The sequence below is a fragment of the Bos mutus genome, chromosome 19, assembly GCF_027580195.1.
Source record: "Bos mutus isolate GX-2022 chromosome 19, NWIPB_WYAK_1.1, whole genome shotgun sequence".
In the NCBI taxonomy this organism is placed as follows: Eukaryota; Metazoa; Chordata; class Mammalia; order Artiodactyla; family Bovidae; genus Bos; species Bos mutus.
Window position 1 is genome coordinate 27108452 of NC_091635.1, and position 18447 is coordinate 27126898.

At 53.4% G+C, this 18447-nt stretch overlaps 1 protein-coding gene and 1 non-coding gene across 5 annotated transcripts in view; both read right to left on the minus strand.

Moving 5' to 3' along the window:
* The window catches only part of MED24 (mediator complex subunit 24), a 35272-nt gene continuing 16825 nt past the window's right edge, over positions 1–18447 (minus strand). For 3 of the 4 annotated variants that reach the window (XM_070389799.1, XM_070389797.1, XM_070389798.1), the window contains exons 4-27: positions 14344–14382; positions 13919–13992; positions 13332–13564; positions 13133–13189; positions 11579–11690; positions 11301–11451; positions 10882–10995; positions 10368–10415; positions 9672–9754; positions 9279–9365; positions 8879–8990; positions 8260–8402; positions 7709–7746; positions 7189–7271; positions 6687–6865; positions 6463–6562; positions 5972–6147; positions 3215–3479; positions 2780–2961; positions 2524–2614; positions 2124–2223; positions 1133–1213; positions 717–865; positions 1–557 (exon numbers count right to left, since the gene is read on the minus strand). In XM_070389799.1, coding sequence (XP_070245900.1) covers positions 441–557; positions 717–865; positions 1133–1213; positions 2124–2223; positions 2524–2614; positions 2780–2961; positions 3215–3479; positions 5972–6147; positions 6463–6562; positions 6687–6865; positions 7189–7271; positions 7709–7746; positions 8260–8402; positions 8879–8990; positions 9279–9365; positions 9672–9754; positions 10368–10415; positions 10882–10995; positions 11301–11451; positions 11579–11690; positions 13133–13189; positions 13332–13564; positions 13919–13992; positions 14344–14382 — 2814 coding nt within the window. In that variant the 3' untranslated portion in view covers positions 1–440. The remainder of the gene's footprint in view (positions 558–716; positions 866–1132; positions 1214–2123; positions 2224–2523; positions 2615–2779; positions 2962–3214; positions 3480–5971; positions 6148–6462; positions 6563–6686; positions 6866–7188; positions 7272–7708; positions 7747–8259; positions 8403–8878; positions 8991–9278; positions 9366–9671; positions 9755–10367; positions 10416–10881; positions 10996–11300; positions 11452–11578; positions 11691–13132; positions 13190–13331; positions 13565–13918; positions 13993–14343; positions 14383–18447) is intronic. The other variant, XM_070389800.1, reaches the window with a different exon arrangement.
* Positions 7351–7454, minus strand: LOC138984033 (small nucleolar RNA SNORD124). The gene has a single exon (XR_011461393.1). It is a non-coding gene; the product is annotated as a small nucleolar RNA SNORD124 (small nucleolar RNA).

Consider the following 18447-nt stretch of genomic DNA (forward strand, 5'->3'; position numbering starts at 1 on the left):
TATAAAGGGATCCATGAAGCCTTTATTTACAACTGAGAAGAGGCAAACACACCTCATGTAATAAAATATATATACATATATATACACACACACACACACCCCCACACCCATAAAGCTCCTCGGAGGCAAATCCACTCTTGGAAGGCAACAAGCAGGCGGGTGGGGGTGAGGTGGGGGGTGTTGAAGCGAGCCTGCTCTGAGTGAAGGAAGCAGGCTGCTCATGCACAGAAGGTACTGGCAGTGGGGACAGGAAATTATGAAAGAAACTGGGAGCCATCTTAGAGGTCAGAAGTCAGGAGCAGGGGAAAGATCTGGAAACTGACCAGGGGAGGTTACGTCATGTGCATGTGAGCAACGATGGCTCATCGTTCTGCACGTTCCCTTCCGAGGCGCACAGGGCTGGAACCCTCCTGCCAGCCCCCGTGGCCACGCCAAGCCCCTCAGAGGGCGGCGATGGCTTTGGCGGCCACCTGGCGGCCCAAGGGCAGGCTGAGGTCCGTGATGGCCAGAACTACCTTGGGGCTGGACATGGCCGACACCTTCACCAGTTCCGATACCTGTCAGACAGACAGCTGCTGAGCCGGGCGGTGATGGGCGCGACGCCTGGGGGAACAAGCCCCTTCCCACTGGCCACTGGACCCTGAGCTCTCCTGAGACTTGCTGACCCGCTCTGAGCTGGACAGGGGCCGGCTGGGCCGGGAGCGGGGGGCACTCACGGTGGTGAAGGGCATGAACTGCAGGATGCTGCCTCGGCTGCCCTGCTCCAGGCAGTCCACACACTCTTCCATGAACCACTGCACGAACTGTGTGTGGGGGCCGGCGGTCCGAGAGCCCAGGATGGAGGAAATGAGCAGGAACAGGTTGGCTATGTGGAAAAGAGGGGGGGAAGGAGAAGACTCCCATGAGAAGGGCTTGGGAAGCGGCCAGATTCTGGAAGAAGAAAGAAGTGCCAAGGGTGTCCCCAAAACGGGTACATCAAAAAGAAAAAGTACTTAAGAAAGCTGAGGGCGAGCCAGAGGACTCGATGGGGCTGGGGCACAGGAGAGCTGGCGCTCAGGGAAGATGGGCCAGAGGCGAGGAAGGGAATGAGGCAGAGGACACGAGGTTCGGGAACCGGGGTGGGAGGCCTCACCCAGAACTCGGTTCAGTGGATCTCTCATGTTGACTGTGTGGAGCTGGGAGGCCGACAGGGAGCTGCTCATGGACCGGTCGGCTGTGGGGACAAATGAGGGAGCATAGAGGAAATGGCCTCTTGTAATCAAAACCACTGTCCCAGGGGAAGCTCTCACCCCTCAGGAGTGGAGGGCCCACCCAGAGAAGGTCCTTGGGTCCAGTTACATGGGCCCCAAATACAGACACTGGCACAAGCAGATAAGAAAGAAGAACTAATGTTAGGTCAGCACCACCAGGCACCAATCTGCAGGCTGTACACAGGTGAAACCGATAAATCCTCACATCTCCGTTTTACAGACAAAGAAGCAGAGGCTAAGATTTGCTAATTAACTAGCCAAGAGTCACTAGCCCAGTAACTAGCCAAGGGGTCTGTGCATGGCAGACCCTTCACCTTTCCTCTCCTTAAGCACACTGGTCCCCTAATCCCTTAAGGCCCCAGAGAACCCCCAGCCTCAGGAGAAACCTCTGGAAACAGGAAAAACTAAATGCCACAGAAGACCCCTTGGCAGGGAGGCATGACGACATCTAGGGAAGCAGGTGGGGGAGGGCTGTTCTCCTGACAGGAAGAGTGGGGAGCAGTCCAGCCCCAGCCCAGGCTGCTCCAGGCCTCAGGGCCCATTTCAGGGGAAGGAAGGTCAGGGCTGAGTCAAGGGCACAGTCTGTGCCTGAGGCAGTGAACTCACTGGGGCGAGAGGTGGGGAGGGGTCAGCTGTGCACCCTGGGCTGGGCTGGGATCTGGGTAGGAGAGTGCCAACCCTGAGGGAGAGATCACAGCAGCCTCCAGCGTCTCCAGGGTGCGAAACTGAGCAGCCGGAGGGGGCAGAGTGGGGCAAACGCCCACCACGCCCCCTTGGGCCAGCCAGAGGGATGCTGGGGCAGAGCAGAGAGCCTCTCTGCAGGCATGAGCTCCCGGAAAGGAAGCGGCCACCTGGCCCTGTCCACACACTCACTGGGACTCGAAAGGATATTTGCATCTTCCTCATTGGAGCTCAGCAGGCGCATCAGCTTCGAGGGCTGCATGTCGTCCAAGGGGAAGAGGCTGATGTAATCCTGGGGGCAGAGGAGTCACGTCACCACCTCTGCACTCCGACATCTCCCAGGATGAGGAAGGTGGCTGGAACTCAGCTAGGAGTCAAGTCCCCACAGGCCGCAGGCAGTATCTCCGGGGGGGGACCTTCCCTCTTGCCACCCTCCCACCACCCTAGGGAGAGACCCTCCCACACAGTCACCCAACACAGTGGCCCAGGGGCAGGGGCCATACCTGGCTGCCTGTGCCCAGGAAGGTGCCTCTTAAAAGAAAGGCTCAGCATATGTATGTGGGCAAGGGAATGGGAAGGGGTGCCCTCATACCTCAATGTCTTCCCGATGTCTCTTCTTTTGGCGGGAGGATGCCTGCCCCTTGTGGGAGGAGTACGAACTCAGGGCACACCAGACGGCCAGCCTGGCAAAGGGGTCCAGGAGATGGGGGGAAAATCAAAGGGGCTTCTGTGCCCGCTGACCAGGCCCCACCCGACAGGGCTTCCCCACAGTCCAGCTTCCAGGGTGGGGCCCAGGCGGGGCGCCCAACACCAGGCTGGGGGACTGGAGGCTCCGCACGGAACCCTACTTGGCGAGAGCGGTGCCAGGGGGGTCCATGAGGCTGTGCCACTTGGAAGAGTCAGTGAGCAGGCCTGGCAGGATGTGGCCCAGCAGGACCAGGGTCACCTGCTGCATGTCCAGACAGAAGATGGAGTACAGCAGCTCCACTGCCCGCAGTGTGTACTCCTTCCGTGTCTCCTTCAACAGCTCCTGGGGGGCAGGGAGGGGGACCCAGGAGCTGAGGACCCGCAACACGGGGCAATGACATCCCACAGCTCCCTCAGAGCCCAGGAGCGCCCCAGGCGAGGACTGGCCTCTGGAGCCCAAGGAACCTTCTCGAGCCGGGATTCGCCAGGCTGGGGGGTGGGGAGCCAGACAAGCAGACCTAGCTCAGTCCCATCAGGCCTGTCTCTGGCAGTCTGAGGGTGCCTGCTCCCACGGCCCTCCCCCAGCACTCCCGTACCTTAATCAGGTTGTTGCAGAACCAGTAGACGCCACCCATGTGCAGCAGGGTGTCAAAGATGTGGATGGAGCGGCTGTCCACCCATCCCTTCTCCAGCACCTTAGCAAATATGTCCGTGAGCACCTCCTTGATGGGCCGCTTGGGGGGCAGCAGGTTCCAGTAGGGCATGGTGTCCATGCCCGTGGACGGGAACTTAATCTGCGTGGCGGTCTGCTGCAGCACGTCCGCACACATGTGCTCCAGGATGGAGCTCATGATCACCACCCTGCGGCGGAGGGGGAGAGGGCCGGCGGTGCAGGTTCAGCGGCCAGGGTGAGAGTCGGGGCGGAAACATCCAGGCCCCACTCCTCCCAGGATTAGGGTTACGGAACCACGAACCGCGGAGTCAGCCCCATTCTGTGCTGAGGGAGGGAGGGGACAAGAGGAAGTTGCAAACCCCGAGCAGACGTGACCCCGCCAGCCCTGTGCCAGCACCGAGCCTATGGGGGGTCGGTGGGGCACTTCCCTCTCAGGTCATTTCAGCAACACATTCATACTTTTTCTCTCTCAGTCTCTCCCTCCAATTTCCCCCACCTTCCAGGCCCGGGCCTGCCAATCCTCTGGCGTCAATATTGATAAATACAATCACTTCCCTCGGCTGAGGGGGATTCCCCACCCGGCCTTGGCTTCCTCCCAAAGTAAACTGTTACTTCCAGGACAGGGGCCCAAGGGCTGCCCCACAAAACTCTTCCCGGCCCTTGGTAGCTGGGCAAATATAAGTACATCCAGGAATTTCCTCATGACAGGAGTCCCTGATGGTGAATGCAGGCCTGGGCCTGAGAGCTAACCGTTCAGGGAACACTGCGTGGCTCTGGGAAAGTCACCATGACTTTCGTAGCCACTTTTCCCACCTGCAGGATGGAGCCACAGATTTCCCAGACAGCAGTGAGGGTGCTCAGAATTAATTATATCAAAGAAAACAGTCCCTGATTTGTGGGAGGAGGATGAGGAAGGAGGGCAGGAACAGAGAAGGAGGCAGGGGAAAAGACCCTCCAGATCTCATGTCAGCTGTGTTTCCATTTTTTCCCTTAAAAGACATTCTGACGGCTACCTTGTGGGTCATCACTCATAACTTAAGGTTTGGTGCAAGCCCACATTCGTAACAGCACTAGTCACAACAGCCAAGAAGTGGAAGAAACCCACGTGTCCATCAGCTGAGCCACAGATGAGCAAAATACAACATATACATACAATGGAATGTCATCCAGCCTTAAAAAAGCAAGAAAGTCCTGACACGTGCCATGATGTGGCTGAACTTTGAGGAACATTACACAAAGTGAGATATGCCCACCACCAAAAGGTAAACAGGATATGATTCCACTTATACGGGGGATCTAAAGCAGTCAAATGCACAGAAACAGAAGCTAGGATGGTGGTTGCCAGGTGCTTGGGGAAGGACAGGAAGGGGTGGTGTATAATGGGTCCAGGGGCTGGGGAGGGAGAGGAAGGGGTGGTGTTGGTCCAGGCTCAGAGTTACAAGATGAAAGCTTCTAGAGATGCTTCTCAACAACGTGAATATACGTAACACACCACTGAACCGTACCCTGGACCTGGTGGTACAGTGGAGAATCCATCCACCAGTACAGGGGACATGGGTTCGATCCTTGGGCTGGAAGATTCCACATGTCTCAGCGTAAGAAAGCCTGTGCGCCACAGCTACTGAAGCCTACAGACTCTAGGGCCTGAGAGTCACAACTGCTGAGCCCAAGCGCCCTTCATAGCCCGCACTCCGCAACGAGCGGCCACCACGTTGAGAAGCCCATGCACTGCAATGAAGAGTAGTCCCAGCTCACCACAACTAGAGAAAGCCCATGTGCAGCAAAAAAGGCTCAGCAGAGTCACAAAAAAATAAAAATGAGCTGTTATCTTAAAAATGGCTAAGGTGGTAAATTTTAGATTATGTATTTTTTTTACCACAATGTTTTAAAAAAGCTTACTGGATGAGTACACAAACACACACCCCCTGAACTCAACATAGCTGAAGTTGCTAGGGAGGTTTTTCAAGTCTCTGAAAAGTCCAGGGAAGAAAAAGTCACAGAAGATGGGGGTGGGGGCAGGGTAGGGAGGCGGTGGACAGGCCCACAGCCTGTACACTATAGAGGGGCTCTACAGCTCCTAGAGAGGGACAGAGCTAAGACAAGCCCTGATCCCACCAGCGAGTCCCCCAGCACTCAAGCTCTCTGAGGGCAGGAATCCTGGCCGTTTGGGGTTTGGAGTTCGGCACACACACAGCAGATGCTGGATTATAAACACGCCCGGCACGAAGACACACACAAGCACTGCTGAGTCAGTGAGTGAAGATGTGATTGAGAAAGTGAGTGAGCAGGCGAGCGGCATGTTTGGGGAGGTATGAGCAGAGGGGGAACTTCCCTGGTGGTGCAGTGGTTAAGAATGCACCTGCCAGCGCAGGGGACACGGGTTTGATCCCTAGTGTACGGGATTCCACATGTCGTGAGCGGCTAAGCCCGTGCGTGCCACAGGAGACGCCACCGCGGTGAGAAGCCCTCACACCGTAACTAGAGAGTGTGCCTGCTCGCCGCCACTAGAGAAAGCCCGTGCGCCGCAACGAAGACCCAATTTATTTAGTGTAGCCTAAATCAATAAAGAAATGATTTTTCAAAAGAGGGAGAGAAAAGAGGAGGAAGAGTGGTTACTGGAGGGGCTGACTTCTCACAACAGACCTGCAGAGTTCAAGAAGGGACGGCATGGGCCACTGACCTCTCATTGTAGAACTGCAGGGTGTTCTCGCTGTACAGCGGCCCTGCCAGCTGGCGGATCATCTGCAGCGACTTCTCACGCTCGTCCAGTCCCAGCATCCGCACGTGGGCCACGAGCCAAGCCACAGCGCACACGGCCAGACTGCATACCTTCCCCTTGATATTATCTGTGATTTTCTGGGCGAGGGAAAAAGAGTGACTGGGGCCTCTCGCCCCGTCCCTGGCCATCACTTGAGGCCATCCCCGGCCTCCGTGAGCAACTCAGCAGAGCAGTGGGGTCTGGGGCCACGTCCACGCCTCTTTTCACCACAACTTTGATTTCCCTAAAGTCACCTGGTGAGAGGGGGTAGCTACGACTATGACTACAGGGGAGGTCAATGCCCACACACACAGGCTCCTGGAGGAAGGGTCGTTTTGTTTTTATGAAATGTAAACTATTAAAGACTGGCTGTGCCTTAGGGAAGAGGGAAGGCTGCTGAAAAGGGGGGCTACCTGGATGGACTCAAAGGCCAGCACCCCATTCTCCCAGGCGTTGAGGATTTCCAGGATGGCCGCTGAAATGTTGAGACAGGCTTCATGCCACTTCATCTGCCTACACGGGGGTGGGGGCAGGAGAAAACATCACCACAGGGCGGGGGGCGGGCGTGGGCTGGGCTGAGGGAGGGGTCAAAGCCTGCCCCCACCACCACCCAGGGAGCAGGCGCCCAGCCACTGACACGAGCTTTATCTCTGAGGAGTTGTTGAGCAGAGCCACCAGGGACTCTACTTTGGTGGAGTCGGGCCGGAAGCAAGGGTGATCGGGGTTCAGGATTTTGCCCTCCTCGGGCATGCATGTCTGCATCCAGGTCTCAAAGAAGAACACCTCCCCTCCTGTATTCGACTCGGACAGGATCACCTGAGAAAGGGGTGGGGGCGCAGCAGCCTGGACCTTGTGTCCTGCCCACTGGTCTCCCCTTCCCAGCCTGAAGAACTGGAGACTAACTGGTCTAAGGGAGAAAGACAGGGGCTCTGCTGCCACCTGGTGGTGCGTGTGGCACTCAGGACACGACAAGGGAGCATCTACTGACTCGGGGTGCTGGCACCTGATTTTCTGCCACCAAAACTAACTGGCCTGGGACACAGACAGGGGGCAGGGGTGAGGTGTGAAAAGTTATTGGTTGTTTATGTTTCCTTTGTATCCACTTGGTGCCCCAATCCTGACCACTCCCCCTCACTCACCTCTGAGCCATAGGTTTGGGCCACGTGGCACAGCATGAGGAAGGAGATGTCAAAGAGCAAGGCTCGAACCGAGGCCGCCTTGGCTGTGAAGGATGAGAAGGCTGACCCCGCGGCCTCAGGCACGGGCCCGAAGGCCTTGGCTGGGTTGCCAGGGGCTCGGGAACTACTTCAAGGAAGGTCAGGGAACGAGTGGCTCCTTCAAAGCTCTGAGGCTCAGAATCCTTTTCTTGAGTTTCAATTGGAACATCATCCCTTCCTTGGAACCAAAGACTCCTAAACCCTCCTTCCCCCACAACACCTGACCAAATCATTATGCTGATGGAGAGAGATAGACGGTGGTCTGGGAAGAATGCTTTTCCCAGCATGACCCTCTTTTGAGGCTCCCCAAAAGCTCCAGTCATCCCCAGGGGAGCACACAGCCTCCCCAGGATGAGCAAAGGCATCCTCTTCCTCCCCTGTTCTCTCCCCCTGCATCCCTTCTTCAGCGCCCCCGGGTCTGCAGTGTGCAGAGCTGACTTACTGCTCTCTTCGCTGCGGTGTGTCGTGAATTCGTTCAAACTGTGGAAGGAATGGAGACAGGTGGCATCAACCAGGGTGAGGGCTGAGGAGAGGCTAGGGTCGGGGGCTCTGCCCACTCAGAGGCGATCACTGGAGTCTGAATTGTGGGTTCAACTTAAAAGGAACACCACTGCTACAGAGACAAGAACTCTTTCTATTTTTAAAAGATTCCAAGCCCTAGAGCACTGCTTGCTGAATGGAGCCATGTTCTATACATCAAATTCCAGGTCAATCCAAAAGGTCAGCAGAATGTGAGAGCTCCTTATTATTAAGTGGGTATGAAAGGAATCTCTCCCCATCACTGTTCAACACCTCGACGCCTCACGAAACACCTCCTCTGCACCAGCCTTGGCTGAAAAGCAAAACACTCTTCACTTCAGAAAACCATCCCTTCCCCAGTCTCCGGCTAGGATGCTCTGCCCTGGCATCTCTGGGGAGACCTTGCCCTTCTTCTGCCCTCTCCTCCTTCGGACATGCCTCCCAGACCCTGGTCAGGGGCTCGACCTTCCTTACTTGATGAATTTCCGGGCGAAAGACTTCAGCTTTCCAGTGGCAGCGGCAGCAGCCAGCAGCAAGTCCAGGCTCTTCCCAGACAGCATGTGGCCCAGGACACCCAGCAGCCCCTCCGGGGACTTGGAGTGGTCTGCATCCATCGTCTGGGGACGAGACAGGACACTGGTCCTGGAGAACACTGAACTTCCCAGATGCAGCCTAGCCGCAGTTTCTTTCTCTGCCTGTCTCCATTCTATGGGAGACCACGACCTGCAATTTACCCTACCACCGACTCCAAGCTGGAAATCTGTTCCTTGAATCCTCTGCTCTCAGATCCACCCTTCTCAACTAGACTGGGGTGAGGGCAGTGGGGTCAGTGTGAGCCAGACTGGGGTCTCTCTGCTGGGAGACTCGGCACTGTTTACACATAAGCAAGCAAAGCAGCCACCACAGCGCCAGGCTGACTGGCGATGCTCAACACACACTCGTTTCCAGGACACTTCCCTCACCTTACCCCTTTCTCAGCTTCCAAAGAAAATAGAAGAGAGAGAGGTCTGGGGCCTGCTTACTCATCTGGCAGTAGAGGGAACCTGGAAAGAGGGAAGGGCTGACCCTGGTGGCCAGGGATGGGCGAGCTCACTTTCAGGATGTTGGTGACTGTGGGCTCCGCGCGGAGGATCAGCCCGGGGTTGGGCTGGATGTTGGCATTTTCATCTGACTTCAGCTGAGGGGCGTGCTCCCGATCTGCTTTGCTGTAGCCAGGACCAGTTGGTCCAGAGAAGGTAAGAGGAACAGAGATGAATTCCTGACACATACCCTAGTCCAGTCCAGAAGCAAAGGAGGATGAGAGTTAAAACCCTAACAGTGCAAAACCCTGGTCTGCAGAAATCAGTGTCTCTTGTCCCTGGCAACCCTTGGCATGGTTCCTGTCACCCACACTCAAACTCTAGACCGGAGAGAAAAGGCACCCAGCGGCCCAGGCTGGACACGAGGCGGGTGGTCAAGGGGCCCTTGGGCCAGCCCAGGGAGTTCCCACTTACCGCTTGGCCATGAGGTTGTTCATACTGGCCTCAGACAGAAGGCCCTGCTTGCTACATTCTTGCAGTAGGAAATTTGTACAGTCACAGCTGTGAGGGAAAAAAACGATGGGGGATGGGATACAACATCCCTGGGGCATGCTGCAGGGATTACTGGGCAGCGGGGCTGGGAAATGAGGCCCTGCCAGACATCCTCCTTTGTTTAGGAGGAAGAACACTGTGAGCGCCTGAGGGAAGGCAGAGGGGCTCGGGCACTCAGCAACCATGGAGTGGCTGCCTCCTGCCCCTGCCAAGGGGAGCGAACAAGCAGACGGTCCCCTGGCACTGACGGGCACAAAGGGCAGGGGGAGAGCCAGAACTCCTTCCAGTAGAGCCAGGCGAGCGGGGGCCTCGTACTTGCAGCGCTGGTCGGCTTTGTCCAGCAACGGTGTGAGCTTCAGCAGGAACTCGAAAGCTGTATTGACATCCTCAGTGAAGTCCTGCCAGAGTCAAGTAAAGCCAGAGATTGCCACCTGGCTTCCAGGCCCTCCGTTCCGCCCACGGCCTGCACTGTAGGCTCACAAGGACACACTGCTGGGTACAGTAGCCAACAAGTCGGCTGTGGCCACCACGGCTTCCAGCGACCACATGGGAATAGTATGGGGCGTCAGTGTCCTGCACCCTGGCCCTGGGACTCCGGCCCTGGGCATCTCGGGCACCCTCGCCTCCAGCGCGGCCTGGCTGCCTTCTGTGCGTGGATGCACAGAAGCTCAGGGAAGGCCCCGCCTCCAGCCCGCCTCCAGCCCGCCTCCTCACAAGAACGCACTGCTGCCTAGCTCGGGCCCTGCGACCCTTCCCTGGCCCTTTTCTCAGAGCAGAACCAAGGATTCACCTGTTCCCATGCCCACTCCCCATCTCTTCTTTTTTATTTGATTGCGCCAGGTCTTACATGCAGCACATGGGATTTTTAGTGGTGCATGCAAACTCTTAGTTACAGCACATGGGATCTAGTTCCCTGACTGGGGACTGAACCCGGGCCCCCTGCATTGGAAGTGTGGAATCTCACCTGCTGGACAACCAGGGAAGTTCCACCATCTCATTTCTTTAACTCACCTTGTCCCCATGGGAGTATTTCTTCAACTTCACCAAAACCTGTGGAATCTGGAGGGTGAGGCGGGAGAAAAACAGGAAGCTCAATCTCCTCTCTCTCTCACCCAGAACGAAAGGCACACTCCCTCAGTCCCCCTGCTCTGGGTGGAGACAAGGCCGCTCCTGCCCTGGGAGTGACAGCATTCTAAGAGCCAGATCAGACATGCCAGCGCTCAGCCTCAGAGCCTGGGAGCCTCGCTTCCACGGCTCAATGAGGAAGTGCCCTTTGTGAGAGTGGGCTCCCAGAGCTGCCCCACGCCAACCTGGCTGAGGACTGCTCTCATGGCACCTGTGTGCCAAGACACAGAAGAGGCCTGCGAAGCGGGCAGAAGAGCCTTGGGGCTTTTGGATAATGGGGACCTGGCAAACTAGGGATGAAGCTGGAGGGGAGAAACCTGGGGCAAAGGTCCAGGGGGTTGCCGACCCTCCTGAGAACCATCCCAACACTGGCTCTCTGTGGCTCCCATAGCCCAGGTACCTTGAGGAAGGTGAAAGCTGTCCACTTGAGCTCCCCTGTGCCCTCAGGAGACTCGATGAGCCCCACAAAGCAGGCTTTCCAGATCTCCAGAACGAACAGCGGGGTGGGGATATGCTGTGGGAAGACCCAAGGGTGAGGAAGAAGAGGGTGCCCATCCCACTCCAGTCTCCTGACCCTTGGGGATCCGGCAGGTCAGAGCCAGGCAGCATAGATACCTCCCTGACTCCTGAGCGAGAGCCAGGGACAGCAGGTGAAATGGCAGAGCCATTCCACCGGACAGAACCACCACGATGGGGATCCATGATCTGCCACAAAGCAGGAGAAACCCTGTATCTCCCAGGGAAGACCAGAAGACTCCTCCCTCCTGCCCGCCATGGCCAGCTCGCTGTGGGGACAGAGAACCCACCCCGGCCTCCCACCTGCATGCGTTTCACCATCATCAGCTGCTCCACCAGGGGCTGCGTCTCGCCGGTCAAGTTCATGGTGCCCTCGAGCAGGACCACCGCGTGGACTGTGGGGAAGCCAGTCTTGTGCAGCTGCTCAGAGTGCACGGACAGCATGGTGGGGATGCTGAGGGGACAGAGTGCAGGGGGCAAGGCGGTGAGGGCAGAGGGGTGGGGGCCGGGGCCACGTCTGCCCTCCCACCCCAAAGGCCTTCCCTCCCTCCCTTCCCCAGGGTCACCTCAAGCACGGGTACCTCCTAATGAGCGTGCCACACTGCTCAGCCTGGCTCCGGAGCTGGTGGTTGCTGAGATTGGCCAGGATCTCTCCAAGCTTCAAAAGACAATGCTCGATGGCCGTCCAGGAGGCTGGCAGAGAGAAGGAAATGCGGAGGAGGATGGGAAGCTGAGGAGAGGGAGAGACTGGCCCCAAACCCCAGGGCCCACAGAACCACATGGGGAGGCTTCCCCTAAGGATGGCATGGAGGCTGGGGACCTGAGGGCAGCATGCACTGTTTCCAGAAGGGGGGTGAGCACTAATGATGAAACCACTAGAAACGATTCCCAGAGGCCCGACTTCTAGGGGTCACCCGCAGCTGACTTCAGAGACTAGGCACGACAGAACACAGGCAGTGACGGAGAGAGGCCCAGTGGGCTTGGAGTCCAGTGGCCGGAACAAGAAGGTGACCCTGAGTCATTTCAAGAGCGGGCCAGCCTTGCAAGTGGCTACTGCTCTCCACCCCAGTCAAGCTGGAGTCCTAAACAGCCTCTGTGTTCAGCCGCTCCCTATCTGGGCCTTTGCTCTCGCTGGGCCCCTCCGAAAAGCCCCTCCACTCACCTCTGCCTCTCACACTCTCACTATCCTTTAAGTCACTGTTCGCCCCAGCTCCTTTAACAACTTACCCAACTGGTCCAACCCACTGATCTACTCCTAAATGCCTGAACTCATGGTCTACACTGTATGGTTTAGCACTTAATTGTAAGTCATTTATCCTAGTTAACACTTCCAGGTCAAATGATGAATAATGGCACCAACTAGCCCATTAACCTCCATGTAGCATAGCGGGGGAAAAAAAGAAGAAAAAGATAAGACCTGAGAGCCAATAAAATTAAGTCAAAAATTCATTCATTTTTCAGCCAGTAAACATTCATCAAGTGCTCAAGATAGATAAGAAACCGTCCACAGAGCCCATTTTTTCATAGTGATCATCTTTCTGGACTTCTCACAGGCAATAAACCGTATTTTCAGAAGTGATAAATACACGAATCCTAGAACTAGTTCTACAACCAGGTCCTAAAGATCTATCTGGGTGTAACCCATTCCAGCACTCTCATTACAAAGAACAAGAATTCCTTCCGTGATCCCAAGCCTCATCAGCAAGACTGTGGTCTCTGGGCCCCATGTCCAGCAATACCCGTCTTCCCTCCCACCAGGTGATCTATCTGATCCCCAGGCTCTGGAGGGTTCCAGGGTTTAATATCTGCACTTGAGTTGAGAGGCAAATAGCACAACAGGCCCGACAGCAGACCGGTACTGCATTTAAAGGGATCTTTTCGGCAACACTCAAACACAAACGTCATTTGCTTTCAGAGGATGAGTACAAACACATGGAGACAAACACAAGGATGGATGGTGTGCTTGTCTTGTCCGCTCATTTTTTCCCATGTATACTAGACACTAACCTTGCTCCCCACTAGCAGGTAGGCTCGTTGAGGGCAGGGACCCTGCCACATGCTCCTTTGGTAGCCCCCCACCCCCCACCCCCAGCACCTGGCACAGTGCTGGGCATACAATAATGCTCAGTAAATACCTGTTGGTTGATTGGCTCGGGTGCCACCCTGCCCAAGTCCCTGGGATGTATGCAATGCTTATGGGGAGAAAAAAAAGGAAGTGGGATGATTTCAGATCCTCCTGGAAAAAAGTGGGATGGCATCCTGCCTCTCCCCTCTCAATTAAAGACCCGGCTATGGGAGTGATGGCGGGTGGGGCTCAAGGAACCAGGGACATACAGGCCTCCTCCAGTTTGGCGATATGGAGCAGGGCCCGGTTCTTGGTGCTGCTGAGAGTCTTCTCCAAGCGTTGCAGGCACATAGCAAGCTGCTTCTCTCCGGCCGCTGGGGTGCCAGCCTCCAGCCCCTCCCGGAGCCGCTCTGCAGAGGCTGCAGTACAGCGCAGCAGCCAGTGGAGGGCGCTGAGCAGGGCCCGACACAGCCCGATGCACTCCTCCGCTTTGCCGTGACAGCTACCAGGAAAGGATGCAAAATCTGTCTCCGCTCCAAAGGCTGAAATCCGACCCACACCCATGTTCCCCAGAGTGCCTGGCCCTCCCTTACTAGGGAAGAGACTTGGGAAGCTAGCAAAGTCCTGGGGAAGACTGCCCTGCCACTGGATAAGATTTCAAATGAGCTACTCCAAATAGAGCAGAGGCATTAGCCCTGAGAGTAAGTAGAAAAAGATGGGGATGGGTGGGTGCAGAAGAGCAAGCAGGGGACAAGTGTGGGAACCCACAGAGATGGTTTGAGCCTGCATGCCAGGAGCTTCTCCTTTACACTCAGATAATGCTGGAAGGTTGCAAGCCCCTCGCTCCTGCTGTTACCTCAGTCGGTCACAAAACATGTCCATGATATCCAACAAAGCCTGGACACACAGGTCCCGGGAAAAGTCATCGAACTGTGGAGAGAACAGAGGCAATGTGATAGAGTGTCCCGGTCACCCCACCTCCCTGTCTCCCACATGAGGCAGCTGGCACCTTCAGGAGCCCTGCTCATCTTTCCTCCAACCCCAAGATTTACACTCAACATCCTTTCAGTGTTGGAAATTGGCTCCTAGTTGCCAGCCCCCACTTGCCATGATCCCCCACTCTCTAATGGGAGGCGGCTATGCCAGCCAGAGGTACGTGTGCTCACGGTCCAGGCCCAGAGGTCACGTGATCAGAGCAGCCAAGGAGGTGGGGCCCCGTATGCCACCACCGTATCTCTGACCCCTGCCCCCCACCCAGGCTGTGAGTGGCTGTGGTCGTACCTTGCTGATAGCTGTGAGAACGGAGGAGTAGGACACCATCTGGAGGGAAAGAAGAAAGATAAAGTTCAAACAACTGGTGTGTGCAATCGAGAGGAAAAAACATTGACACTTAAAGTTGCTGCAGCTATCTGAAAATCTCAACCCCTTCAAGAGGCCTTCCACAAGCCCCAAAGACAGGCAGTAACACCAGGCACTGCCCATCCCTGCTTCTGTCAAACTCACTGTGACTGACAGCACCAGCATAAATGGGGGGATCGTTTGGGGGATTCAAAGGGGCCGTGTTTCATGCCCGCCTGCCACTCACTGTTCACCACACAGTTCAAGGTCTGATTGCTGGTGGGCAGAAGAATGGAAACACGTGAGGTCATGATACTGCTATAACTCCTACCAAGAGTGATTTTATTTGGACAAGAACTGGAGACATACAAACTGTTCCCTCAATGAACAGGTAGCATTTACACTTTGAAACTCGTAGTGAACTTCATTATACACACTCATTCTCTAGGATGCCTCTGGGACATCACCCAAAGCTGAAACCCTCCCTCCAGTGCTCTAAGCAATCCCCTTAGACCCGTCATGACACCGTGGACACCTGCTGCCCCGCCAAACTAGAAGCTCCTTGAAGACAGTCTACATGTCTTCATTCTACAATGTCTGCAGAATGAATATGTAAAAATACACTCTCAGAGCAGTATTTCCCAAAGTAGCTTCCAAAGCTGCACTGTCCAATAGGGGAGCTACCAGCCAGCCACACATGGCTGTTTAAATTAGTTAAATAACATTACAGATGCAATTCCTTAGTCATACTAGCCTCATTTCAGGTGCTCATCAGCCACAAGGGGCTAGTGGCTACTGTACTGAACAGTGCAGATATAGAACATTTTTTTTAGTATTTTTATTTATTTATTTGGCTGCACTCGGTAGAATATTTTTATCATTGTAGAAAGTTCTACTGGGAGATGTTGCTCCAAAGGATCCTCAAGATGTTAAGAAATTTTATACATGTACACACATACACAGAGCTTGTGTGTAATATGAGTTTGAGAAACTCTGAAATAAACACACAAAGAGCTATCTTTAAATAAAGTAAAGGGTTCTTTCAGTAAAGAGCTTTCTTTAGGACTCCTCTTACCCATTAGTGTAACTTGTACACAATGAAAATCTCTAAGATCACTGGAGGTGAGGCAAGCAATACTTTTCCAACTTATTTGACCAAGGAATCTCATTTAACATAACTGCAAGGCTTGTTTTGCAAAATGCCACCTGAACAGTGAGCTCCCTGAGAATAGAAACAGTGTTAAATTTATGTTTCGCCGGAACTTAGCCCAAGGACTATCACATAGTAGGTCCTCAGGAAGTTTTTATTGCTTTCGATTGATGAATTCTAGTAACTAGCATTCTAAAAAAACTTTCACCTTAACACAATTTTCTATTAGTAAAACCTATTTATCACCATTATAAGATCGGAGACATAGTTCAAAAGAAATAATCTGGCCTGAATGAAACCAAACTTTACCGATAGCTTTTAAGTTGTCGTATTTTTTAAAAAATAATTATAGCATGCTGATCAAATATGAATAAGACTACAGAAAATAGTTCCAACTCTACACTCAAAATCAGTGGCAAAATATATCAAAATAAAAAGCAGAATACAATGATAGAAACTGTCAGGCTAATCACCTGCCTCACAGAAGAAGAGAAATTTCCAAAGATTTAAAAGAAAGCTAAGTCACCCTCAGTGACTCAGTATGGTGAATTTTACATGCTTGGCAATGCCTTGCATGTATAATTTCTCCATCACGTGAACAGGCTGCTCCCCGTTCAGACATTTTTTAACCAGTGTTCTTGGATAAAGAGGAGCAAAACACACAGAAGACTTAAGCACACAAATCGGTGTTTAGTGCCACTCTCAGTGGGTCATGCCGTGAAGCCACAGTTGGTGTCTGACGGTGGCCAGAGAGTTGGGAGCCTGCCTGGGCAGGATGACTGTAACGTTCCAGGCGAGCGTGTGTTTATTTATAACTGATGTCCCCATAGCAAGAGCTTGGCAGTGAGCTGAACCTTGCTGGATACCGACCTGAAGGGGGAGCTGGACATTCCCACTGGAAACTGACCCCAAACTACAAGAGGAAACTCCCAAATCTGTATGTTTAAGGGATGCCATCAGTTACTATGAATTTATGGTCTCCAAATTGAGAATTCTGTTTGGTCAATTTCTGCTAACAGTATCAAGACAGCCCTGCTACTTCAGAGACCTAAAAATACTTTCCACATGGTGAACTGTTTTTCACAGCAGGACTTATAACCTATCCCAGTCCTAATATATCTATCAACACAGAAGCTCTAACCTACCACCAGCCCCCGAGGCTGGAGCCCATCTACAAGGCCCAGAGCACACCTGGCCAGCCCAGAGGGACCCTGCAGCTGCTCTCTAATCCCCTCTCTCTTCTTCATATTCAACGCCCTCAACTGCTCCTAAGTGCCCTCTACATGCATAGATAGCACTGGACCAAAGAGCCTCTTGACTCTGAGGGGAGAAAAATTACTAATTTTGCACTGCACTTTGTAAGTCAGGGAGGTCTTTCAAATATATTTATTTCTCGCTCACTGGCACTTCAGCCTCCACCCTCTCTTGCCTTTCCCATCAGTTTACATATCTCAAGATTCTTCTATTTTTACAAGAACCTCCTGCAGACCATATACTTCCAATTAACCACCACGCTCTCTTCAGTTATAAGGGTTCTCTACCCTTCACCTCCCCAGCTTCCGTTCTCAATGTGACCCACTCCAATCACTTCTGTCTTCACCACCACTGCATGAATCTCTCATTAAGCTCATCAACAAACTTGTTGTCAAACCCCATAGATACTTCTCAGTTCTGATCTCACTGACCTCTCAGCAGCATCTCACACCAGGAAACACCTCCTCATCCTTCCGCCCTCCCCTCCCTGGGCTTTTCTTTTTCTCTTTTTCCTTGGCCACGCTGCACAGCATGTGGGATCTCAGTTCCCCGACTAGGGATCGAACCTGCGCCGCCTGGAATGGAAGCTCAGAATCTTAACCACTGGACCACCTGGGAAGTCCTCCTGGGCTTTTCTTAATATCACACCTTCTTGCTTTCCTTCTTTCCTCACTGGTCCCTTCTTTGCAGATTCCTATGAGGAATTATTTTCCTATGTATGTTCCTGAAATGTGACTAGTTCCTTAGAAATATGGCTTGGGTCACTTCTTTGTTCCCTCTGCATGTTCTTTCTGGGTAAATCTCATCCATGCCCATAGCTTCCATTGTCACCTGTGGCTGACAACTCCTAAACTGCCACTCCAGCAGCCACCTCTCCTTTTGCGTCTCCAACATTGATGTTCAATGAGTGTCTACTCTTGGACAACCCACACAGGCACCTTCCATGAAATGAGGCCAGAATCAAATAAGGCATCTCCACCCTCACCTACAACCAAACCCTGACAACGGTCCTGCTCTTCTCCCACTGTCTTCTGAGATCCCATCAGCCATCTCATATCCGAATCAGAAACTGAGACACTAACCTTCACTTCTTCCTCTCCTGCACACCCTTCATCCAATTAATCACCAATTCCTCTTAGTACCATTTCCTAAATTGTTCCTGAATTCATCTGTTTTTTTTTTCTGCTGCCACTTCTCAAGTTTAAGCCAGTATCATCTTTTACCTAAATCACTGCAACAGCAGAAATCAGGGGCTAGAAAATGACAGCTTGCAAGCTAAATCCGGTTCATCACCTTTTTTTGGTAAATAAAGTTATGTCAGGGCACAGCCTCATCCATTTATTTATATGTCACCAGTATGTGCTTCTGAGCAATAAGGATAGAACGGTGGTAACAGAGACCATACGGCCAGCTAAGCTGAAAGTATTTACTATCTGGTCCTTTACAGAAAAAAAAAAAAAAAGCCACACTAAACTGTCTCGCTGCCTTCTGTCTTACCTCCCTCCAACTCATTCTTCAAACTACAACTGGAGTGATCTTTCCAAAATTAACCTACGAATTCCCCAAATTCACAAAGTCGAGGAAACTCCAATCAAAATGCAATAGGCTTTTTTAAGAATTTAACTTGATTCTAAAATCTGACT